The sequence below is a fragment of the Cuculus canorus genome, chromosome 2 (assembly GCF_017976375.1).
Source record: "Cuculus canorus isolate bCucCan1 chromosome 2, bCucCan1.pri, whole genome shotgun sequence".
Classification (NCBI taxonomy): Eukaryota; Metazoa; Chordata; class Aves; order Cuculiformes; family Cuculidae; genus Cuculus; species Cuculus canorus.
Genome location: NC_071402.1, coordinates 73,829,040 through 73,840,099, shown reverse-complemented (window position 1 = coordinate 73,840,099; position 11,060 = coordinate 73,829,040). Strand labels below are relative to the sequence as shown.

General features: G+C 39.8%; 1 protein-coding gene across 16 annotated transcripts in view; it reads left to right on the top strand.

Annotated features, from left to right (window-relative positions):
• The first annotated feature begins 432 nt into the window (after positions 1-432).
• The window catches only part of IKZF1 (IKAROS family zinc finger 1), a 71,099-nt gene continuing 60,471 nt past the window's right edge, over positions 433-11,060 (top strand). For 3 of the 16 annotated variants that reach the window (XM_054059395.1, XM_054059394.1, XM_054059383.1), the window contains exons 1-2: positions 1,296-1,911; positions 8,052-8,184. In XM_054059395.1, the coding sequence (XP_053915370.1) occupies positions 8,160-8,184 (25 nt within the window). In that variant the 5' untranslated portion in view covers positions 1,296-1,911; positions 8,052-8,159. Of the gene's footprint in view, positions 582-691; positions 822-883; positions 952-1,295; positions 1,912-5,047; positions 5,161-8,051; positions 8,185-11,060 lie in introns of those variants that run through there. The other 13 variants (XM_054059390.1, XM_054059392.1, XM_054059389.1 and 10 more) reach the window with 9 other exon arrangements.

Below are 11,060 nucleotides of genomic sequence, written 5' to 3'. Positions count from 1 at the left end.
CAAAATGAGAAACACTAGGTATACCTGGCTTATCTTGAGTGTACCCAGATATTGTCTTATCTTGTGAAGCACACAGCAATCACATCTGCAGAAGGAGGGAGTGCCTGAAATAAATCCCCACACACAGTCTTGTCATTCCTGTTCTAAAAGAAGCCGAACTTAGCACTAGAGTCCTCATTCTGTTGTAGAGTATAAACTTTCAGTGAGTTGTAGATTTCTGTTCTGATGAGCTTACGTTATAAGGCCCTGATCTTTCCAGCGCTTATGTGCTTGCTTAGCTTGGCATCTCTGAATTGTCCCTTTTAGGTCAATGAAGTTATTCACATGCATAAAGTTATGCTTCATTTTTTTTTTTGTAGTATGAGAGCACAGATGAAGATAGGATGCGAGAAAGGAAGTACTGCTATCCTCATATTGTAGATGAGGAACTGAAGCACAGTAAAAATGAGATTCTGATCCTCTACAGAGTGTATATGTGCTTAATTCTTAAGCGTACAAGTAATATCTGTCAGGTTCACTGCGCCTTCTGGACTGAAGTGCGAGGTTTGGATTCCAGCGACTCTCCCTGCCACCGGCTTTGAGTAAGTGACTTAAGTTCTCATCCTGAGACGTTAAATTCAACTGCTTAAAAGGCATGGGACACTCTTTGCATGGGATGCTGAGATAAAGGAGGATGCTCTGACCCCTTTAGCCCGAGCTCCGAGGCGTTACAGGTGGATGTCAGCATCCGACGGCGTGTGACATCCAGCCGCACCGCTCTCTCTGGGTGCTCCCTCGGGGTCCCGGCGCCGCATGAGCCCCCGGCGAACCCACCTCGCCAGGTAAAGCCCCTCTGCGGGGCTGGGGGCGGGCGGGGGGAGGGACCGGGCGCGGAGCCGCCGCCCGCGGGCAGCGCCGGCACATGGAGCGGAGCCGCCGCAGCCGCCGCCCGCCCCGGCCCCGGCGCCGCAGGTACGGCGGGGAGGGCAGGGGATGGGGGGCAGCGGGAGCTGCGCCGGGACAACTTCCCGGGAGCGCTAAAGTGGGAGAGTGCGGAGACCCACAGGCAGGTCCTCCCATCCCACCGCATCGCATCGCATCCCATCCCGTCCTATCCCATCCCACCTCATCCCATCCCACCGCATCCCACTCCGTCGCACCCTGTACCATCGCATCCCATCTCTCTCTTCCCCTCCTCCCCGTCCCACCCGAGATCTTTATGTACATATATATATAAAATTTGAAAACACTTATATATATATTCAAAAACTTATATATATATTCAAATTATATATATAATTTGAAAAGCAGCAGCTTTTTTTGAGGTGTAATCCAGGCGTTTTCGAGCTCTTCCTTAAGTTGTCAGAGATGGGTATCCCTAAGGAGCTGGCCGAGGAGCGCTGTTCATGGATTGGAAGGGGAGGGAGGCGGCAGAGAGGCAGCAACGCTGCCCCCGGGCAGGAGCGGGTGCGGAGCGCTCTGTCCTCTCCTCCTCGAGTCAGCTGCGGCGCTTCGGTTCATTCGCAGCCCAAATTCGAATGACTTGCGGAGGCAACTTGTGGAGGGGAGGCAGATACGGAGGCTGCAGAAGCCATTAGGAACTTGTAAAATTAGCAGCCTCTGTGCGCTTGGGGGGAACGGCGTTAGAGAAGTGGCTGACTTCCGAATAGCGGTGTCACCAGAAGTTTTCCTCCTTGCGATACAGCCTGTCACAGCTGGAGGCTTGCTTTCACCCTTCCTCATAAAGTTACCCTCTCTGCGAAGGGACTGCTTCGCTCCGTAGTCATTACTGAAGAAGATGTGCGTAGCTAGAAACTGTGTGAGTGAAGAAACAACTTCCCAGTGCAGCGGTCGGTTCTAAGGAAACTTTTAATTTTGTGCTTCAAGAAACCTGATTATTTCTTGGATTACTTTTCTACCTTGGTCTAGAAGGTATGGTAATGCTGCCAGACATTGTGCAAAGCATTCTGCTTCCAAAATTGTTAGAAGTTAATAATACTGTGTCAGAAAGAAAATTGTAGTTTATGATTGCAAATTGTCTCTAAACAGGGATGTTTCATGAAATGCAAGAATTTTTAGACCATTATGGCTACTGCCTTACACTATGTACATTATTAGAGATGAATATAATGTTGTTTTGTTTTTCTTTTTCTTTTTTCTTTTTCTTTTTTCCTTTCCTTGCACTGAGTCTGCTTACACATGTAAGTTCAAGCAGTGTTTTAAAAGGACTTTGTGTGGGGATCAGAAGTTAGAATCAGAGTTTCCTGAGACGGTATTTTTCTTTTCAATAGCTAGGTCACATCCATATGCATTCACTGTCCAACCGTCCAAGAAAAAACACTCAAATGAAATAAACCAGGTATCTAATCCTGATTGTATTTCATGCATTCACCCTAATAACCCATTTGCTAAGCTTTAATAGTTTAGTTTTAAAATGGAAGCTGTAATGCATTGTAAGGGCCAAATCCGTTAAAAGACGCACTCTGTTAGCTTCAGTTGACTGCTCACATCAATTGTGACTCACATGCATACGGAGTACCATGTTGTATGATTCTGTATTAAACATTATGAATGATCATTCAAATGTAAAAGAAAAGCATATTCACCTATTGCATTTAGAAGTAAGTACTAAAATTCCTTCCAAGTGTTTGGAAAGACTTTTATCTGAATTGACTAAGCAGGGGCATGTTCCGAGTGCCTTGTGGCACTGTTCTCTTGCCTTGCTGGTGAATTGCGTAGTTTACGGTGTTCAGAGTCTTATTGAAATAGAAAAAATAAGGAAAGAAAAATGAGATGGCTTTCTTATATGAAAATGTAGTTACTTCTGAATTTTCCAAATGAATTTTTTGCCCCTAGGTAACTTTGTTTATTCTTCTTTCTCCTCTCTAATGAGGGAAATTAAATTACAAGTCAAAAAAGTGAGAATGTATTTGTTCATGTTTACTGTGAAAATGCTCACTATTCCTCTTTGTGGGTTAATATAACAGTAGCATACAGTAGTTCATACTATGTCCCTTTTCCAAAAGGTGTCATCACTTGCATGCAGACGTTTCTTTCTAATATTGACGTGCTCTGCTTTGATTTTAACTCATACATATTTTTTTAAAACTGAATAAGAAAACAAAGTATATACTACTTAGAATGCCATATGCCCTCAACCCTTCAAGATGCCTCAATTCTCTTCAAGATGCCTCAATCCTTAGCAAAGCTCTACAAATTTTAGTTTGATGTCTGTGCGCCTCATTGCTTTTTGCCTTTAAAACTGACGCACGTGGACATGAGAAACTAAGTGTAGATCAGATGCAAGACCAAGAACTCTTAAAATGGTAGCTGTCCTTAGCAGAAATGCATGGGGGAAGTGTTCAAAATTCTGGAGAGCTCGGCACTTTCCTTAGTTCATATTTCTATTATCCCAGACTCACTTCCAGCCTTAAAAATTTTCTCATAAATATTAATATTTATGAATATCCATGTGCTCTTTTTCTCTTTCTCTTTCTTTTTCTTTTTCTTTTTTTCTTTTTTTTTTTGGGGGGGGGGGTAAAGTCACTCAAAATCAGAACTTGAACTACAAGTTTATAAAAAAAATAGAAATAGGAATTATGTCCCTAATACTAAGGTAAATGAAGTATAGAAAGTCAAGGAGAAGGCAGTGGTTTTTTCACCGAGCGAGAAGACTGCCCAGACTGAAGTCAATGGAAGTCCAATTCTGGACATCCTCTGGCATCAGGATTGCAAACCTAATGCATTGATACCTGCAAGAGGCCTCTAACTCCTGGGTACAGCTTCCAGGAGAGGTGACAGGAATGTAGAGGCATAGTGTGGAATTGTACTGACTGTCCTAATTCGGTCAGGAAGTACTGGTGGACCCCGGTAATTAAAGAGGGATCACTAACCTCTGCGGACCAACGTAGTGATGGGAAGACAGGGCAGAGGACTCTTGTTTCTTTGTCCTTTATGCTTCTAGTAATTGCAGAGGCTTAGACACTGATCCTGTGTGCTTCATTTATCCCAGTTGAGTGTTTCTTAGGATGGCTACCTAACTCCAAGTGAGCAAAGCAAGTTGGTATATTTTTAGTAGGTGCCATACGCAGGAGCTGCAGTAGAAAGACAAGCTTCTTATACACCTGCAACTTTGCACTTCGGCTCCTATCTACCAGTGCTCACTCCAGCAATGGTCTTGTTGCCTGTTTCTTTATATAAGCATGAATGACACCTTTGTCATTTGTGTAACATGTGTTGTACAATAAAAAACTTCAATAGTCTCCATTTTGATGTTACTGTAGCAGGTTTTCTTTCCCTTGTGGACCTTAATACCAAAAACCTGGTTTGTTTACCACTTCAACTGCATAGCAATGCAGAAATGTAAGTGGAGAATCAATCCACAGAGTTTTACAATACAAAATTTTTTTCTTACCATTAAAATTGGATAACTCTAAAACGAAGCCAAAAACATTTCCAGACATATTTTATTTGAGCTTAGGTACTTCTTACACTAACATCACAATCTTGCAGAAAACAAGGAAATGGGTCCAGTCTGTATTTATGCAAGAGAAGAGAAGAGTGTAATGAATTGTATGCTGTTCTGGCAGATCATATTTGGCAGTGCTTTCTTAAAAAGTCTAGGAGATATCAGAAGTAATGGGTCACAGCCTAATTGTGTGGCTTTTTGTCAGGAAAAATATCCACTGAGGACTTATGGGTCTTTTTTTTCCTCCCATTTTACGTGCAAGAAGATCTGGGTCCATAGTGAATTTTATTGTTTTTCAGTCGAGATTCACATATGTATTTGATTACATTTTGACCAGTCATTACTTTCTAATGTTATTAAAACTAATTGAATTAGACCAAATAAAACATAGTAAAGTAGTAAAATATAATGTAGCAGTAATAGGTTCTTTGGAAAAAGTTGTCATCCTTATAAGTGAAAGGCAGGATGTGCTGCTGGACTCTAGTGGGCTCCCCTGGAATTTCCCTCCTAAGCAACAAACTCCACTTTTCTAGGAAGTATAAAATCACATATAAAGAAAGGTTTGGGAACGATTTTTCTTCTCAGAACCCTTCCCCAGAAGAAAGGGGAGGGGAGGAGGCTGTGCTGCTGGACAAACACTGTTGGGTTAAATGCAGTGGTTAGCTACTTTCATAGGATACCAGGAATACACTATATCAGTCAAGGAGTAGAAGGTAAGGGCTCTTGACAGTTTTTCTGGGACAATGATTCTTTGGGAAGCATTTTTTAAATGCTTGCAATGCAATGCAAGAGTCAAAAGAGAGAGGGAAAAACCTATTCCTTACTGTTTTGGTTTTCTTTGTATGTAATCCAAAAATTATTCTTTCCCTATCCCTGCTGGAGGGGAATAGCATTTAGAGATGAGCATGAACTCTGACTGAGGGAAGATGATAGCCTCAGTCTTGTCAGCTTTATGGCAATTTTTATACAGGAGGCTACACTCCTCTGAAGTTGCTGCAAGAGTTTTATCTTCTTAGTTGCTCTCCAGCAAAATGGACTGACTGCGGCTGGGAAACTCCCTGCTTCCAAGATCAACTGTGGTTTGTTGCTCCTTCATCCGTAATCTATACATAAACATAAATACAACCAGGAGTCTACAAGAATATTGTTTACTCCCTAAATTTAAACAGAATTATGTTAGGCCCCCGGAGGTGTGTTGTGATGAGTCTTTATTAAAGGTGTAACAACTCCTGCCTCATCGTTCTCCTTTAAGACACCTTCCTCAATGCTTTAAGCTGATGAATGACAACATGTTTCAGGGTTTTTTACACTAAGCAGGTCACTACCAGCACAGTGTGGTGGCTGCAAAGGTAGGTCCTAGTTTGGAAAAGATACATGCATGTTCTTACCTTTATTTGTACCATTGCAAATTCATGGGGATAGGACAGTACAGGTTTATCTGCCTGGCATGCTCATGCTTCTTGTATAAATGCCTCGAAAGGCCATTCAGGCTGCAGTTTCTGAAGAGCAGTCACACTGAAATTGTCCTTTTTTATTTTTTAAGCAATGGAACTGTCCATTTCTTTAGCTTATTTTGAAGTGCATTTTATGTGAAAGATTTGCATTTCTTCTCTTGATCCCAGTTGTTCTAGTTCTCTAGAAACTTGCTCTGTAAGATAGATCTGATTCCCTGCTGTATTGCTTCTAATTTTCCACTTGTGTCAACTCACTGAGAACAGTGGAGCAATTACAACATAAAGATGGAATTGTCTGTAGTGGATCGGGTCCAAAATATTTGCAAAAGCAGAGCAAGTTAACTGAAACATGTAGTGTGGAGAAACTTGCTAATTCATTTCAATTATAGTAATTTTAGGAGTTATTTTTAGGATTATTTAGGGGAAAAAAAAATCACATAGAACTCTAATACACTTATTCAGGCTGATAATGCCCTTTAATAATCCGTAACAGCTTGAACAGTTTGAAGGGAAATTAGGAAGCAATTCTGTGATCATGAAGCAGAGTTACTGAAACCTCCTGTAATTTGGACAAATTGATGACTCATATATTATTGGGGATACTTGGCAATAACAATTCTCGACATAAAGGGATCCTTTTATGTTTTCTCAATTGCATTTTTATATATGCTGTGCTAAGGACATCCTACACTTCTAAAATTATATTTATATATGGATACTAGAATTATAGTGTTGCATTTGCTCCTTTCCTTCTCTCGAGTGTCAGTCCTGGAAGAATATCCAAGAACTCAATTTGGCCACTTAAGAGTGTGCTGTGTTCTTAGATTAAGTGTCCTAATTTACACACCTCACGGGTTTTTTAGTCAGTTTATTTATATGATGGAAATGTGTGCATTTTCTTTGTCATGGTGAATTTATTCTACTTTTCTGCTTGATTTTTAGTGAATAAAGGTGACAGAGTTTAATGAGTTCATAAAACGTGGCCTTAATTAGGAAAATTACCTTCATATTTTTCTCATATCATGGAAACAATTTATAATGACTGGTTGTAATTCAAAAACTTGAAGGAAGAACCTTTTTCATATTTGCAAATGATGTCATTCAGTAATTCAATGAAAGAACAGATTTTTTTTAATTACCTCTTTTAACGATGAATTGTTCCATGGACATGGCTCAAACACAGTAGAACGCTAAGAAGAAGGCATACGGAAAGCACATGTGTGCATACGAGGTGGAGTATTTATCATTTGTCAGGGCTTTGAAAAAGAATTCGCAAAGAACTGATAACTATGTAGGTTCTTTGAGACAACTTTTTTATGCCTTCACAATTGTTCACTAATGTGGAAATTAATTGTACATGGGCCAGGCATGTAAATATTTCACATCAGCACTCTTAGCAGAGTTCTTTTCTTAATCTTCTGTGTTGAATTACAGTGCTTCTTTTTTTTTGCAGACAGGAGCTCTCCATTGAAATTTGACTGTATGCTCATAATTGTATTGTCAATTCGTGTAGTTAACCAGAATTTACATGAGACAAGGACAGAGAAATGAATGAATAAAATAAACATCTCCTTAGACTTTTTAGAAAATGCTGAATATGGAATTACTGGAAAGGGAGAGAAATCGATCCATTTAATTTTATCTTTTTTTTTTCTGGTTTAATGCAGTCTAATAAAAAGACCTGGAGGGCTTTTTTTTTTAAACAGAACTGTAAGGACACTAATGTGCTTACTATGACTCTCAGGTTTTAGTTTTCAGAAAGGACCACCCCTCATCTTTGTAGTTATTATTTACATTGAGCTGCGTGATGAGGCGGAAATTAAAAATAGAATTAAGATGGTTCTAAAGTAGAGTCATTCACAGAGATTGTGAAGTCTAGCATATTAAATTACAATAATAAAGCTAATTATCAGCTGCCTTGCTGAGATATTGGATGCTTTTAATTAAAACTAGTTTGTGGGATCCTAGCAATTTTCTTCAAGTTATTGTCACTGGTTGTGCAATACATACTACCTTTTACCCATGTTTAACAGCCTTCCTGTTGTGTGTTCAGTTGTATGTAGCACATTGGTATGTGAAGTTAAAAGTCTATAAAAAAAAAAATTAGGTCTTTTGTTTAAAAGGAAACTAAATGTTAAAAACTTTTACAGGGGTGTCTTTATTCATCTCCTCTCTGAGTTGTTGGTTCAAACTCATCGACTTCAGTGGATGCAAGAGGCTTGGTTCTGCTAGGTCAAGACCCTCTGGTGCACTTAGAAATGCAGCTGTATTATCATTCTGCAGGTAGATGCATCTCCCAATTTAAATCCATAAAGATTGATGACATATACATGATGATACATATCTCTCCTAACTTGTTGTTAATGTGCAAATTCTTCTGTCAGATATCTTAAGGTCTATAGGAGTTCAATGCACTGTGTTTTTCAGGCTGCAGCCTGGTTTTGCTTTCTTAATTTATTTATTAAACTTTTCTTTATATGTCATGGGTGGTTGAATATAGGACCCATTTTGGGAGCTTTGCTTCGATTTAGGTTGTAAATTGGGTTGGGGTTTTATGTTTCTGGATATCGGTTTGGATTTTTAGTTCGCTAAAGCTGTGGCCTATGTGATGAGGAGCCAATGTGACATGTCAAAGACCACAAAGATGAGACGTGCTCACACACAAGCACTCTGTTAGGGCCAGAGGCTCCACTGACCTGTGTGAGCGGTCTCCTTTCCTGCCGTGCGGCTGCTTGCACAAGTGGGGATTGCGAAATCGGCCCTTTCCCTGAGGTGGTTGTGGAAGCAAGGCTGCGGTTGTTTGTTTTATCACAGTTTGCCCAGAGCTGCTGCTGCTGAGGAACGCGTGTTCCCCTCTTTCTGTATATTTGCAAAAGCACCTGCAGAACACCAGACTCCATCCAGACTTCATGAATGCCTGTACTTTCTGCTCTGAGGCTTCGTGGAGAAGCCTACCCTCCCTTGTGGGGTCCACTCAACACAGAAATGTTCCTTCAGGGTCCTTTCTGTCTGCTCAGCAAGGCTACACCTGCAAACAGTCAGAAAACGTGCTGCTGGATGTGGTGTGCAATCGTGGACTCCTTGCAGCACCAAAAGTAGAACTGTCTGTGGACAGAAGGCCAGCTCTGCGTTTAGGTGTGCTGGTGTAAGTCCAAAGTGGCTCCACACATGTCAACATTTGTGATTTCATTTCTGTACCATAAGTAGCATCTCACTGTGCTGAGTTGAAGCACGTTCTGTCCCGGAGTAGTCAGTATATACACAGCTTGGGAAACAATGAAGAAAACAAAATAGCTAGTCTTTGGCATTGGACTAGGGCATTCCATTGAATCATATCAATGATCCAATCTTGCTATCTCTTAATATCCTAAAAGTGTAGGGTTTGTAGAGGGACTGACATGCTTACGTGTTTGTTTAAATTGATAAAACACTGTATAAATGCTAAGCATTCAGTTTCTTGACAAGGAGATTTACTTTTGAATTTGCATTGTAAAACAGGAGACGAAATAATAAACCAAGACTTGCAAATAATTAATTTGCTGTTTTCTGAAAAATTAGAAAATTTTGACCTTGCAATGACTTCTTCCTACTTACACATAGAATCCTAAAAGATCCCAAATCCACTTCTGGCTGCAATTGACACCAGGTATAAATGGAGAAGTACTTCAGTGATTCATGGGGTGTATTTTGGAATATTCTTAAGACGTAGCACAAATTATATTGTAGAGAGAGTTGCAAGGAGGGAAATCAGTCACATGTAAATTTTGCTTGGGCTCAAGAAAGTAACCTGGACAAATACTGAGTGATTTAAATCCAAAATTTTTGTGTGAGCATGGTCAGTTAGGTGCTTCCTATTTTAAAATAAAATCAGCGTAACCTTTCAGAGGGGTTGTGTGTTGATTATTAGTCAGCTTAAAATTGCAACATTTGATTCTTTCTCCAAAGCATTATAGTAGCTTCATCTGTGAATCTGGTATATGGAGTCTGAAGAGGAAAGTGTACAGGCTAGAGTCCTGCATCTGAAAAGACTTGAAGAAATATTTGTGTATATTTTGAAGGGAGGTTTGTGGCACTTTCAGTAAGAGGCCAAACTTTGAAACTATTCGGATTCCTAAATACAATAATTATCTCCTATCATCTAGGTGATCCCTTTGTTGCTGTAAACGAGAGCTACACATGTTCAGCATTTGAGCATGATTGCTTCAGTCAGCTGCCCAACTAGCTTTTGATTTCTAACTTCAGGCTCCTAAATTAGCTGTTAACTTCAATAGATGTAGCTGCATTGAAGACAGTAAAGTCATACACACATCTTATCCTGGTGATAAATTTGATACTGTAGATACAACTTACAATGAATAATTGCAAACCAATTCTCTTACTTTGCAAAACAGACAGTTATTTGGGGTTTCATGTCATAAAAAAAAAATCAGTGTTCTTTTAGATTAATCTTTGTAAAGATCTATTATTTATAATTAATATAAAGTAGATACTTTAGTGCAAATTATTAAATCTATACATAAGGCTTTTTGTTTTCCAGGAAGTTAGAGATAATGTTTCTTCTGGTTCTAGAGCAGACCAGGAAAGAAAGGAAAAATAGGGCATAGTTCCCTATTCATAGATTTACCATACCAAAGGTAAAGAGGAGAAGGCTACTCTTGGCACTTAAAATTTTGTCAAGAAAAGTTATGCCCAAGTCCAGTGTGAAAAACCTTTTAACAGTCACAGAGCTAAACCCAACACACTGCTCTCATTGCAAGATTAGTGCTGGGCTGGAGGGTGTCTTGTCATGTATTCTTTGCTGATACAGAGGCCAAGTTGAACTTAGATAGTATTTCATTAGTATTTACCAGGTAACACAGGATGCTATAGTGTTAGTGTGCAATTTCCCCTTGGGAGGAGTTTTTTTTTCTTTTTTTTTTCTTTTATCAATTTGCTTAGTGCTTGTGGGTATTAAACTGCTTTTAGGAAACATGCTTAATTGTTCTAAGGAATCATTAGGGGAAAATTCTTTTTCCCTCATCACTTTTGCACCAGCTGTTTTCTCACTATATTTCATCCCTGGGAAGCAGATCAGCTTTGCTAAATGTCCTGGAATCACCTAATTCAAGGATAAACCCCGAAGTTCTCTCTTTGAGGACTGAGGGCAACCGTTTCAGTTC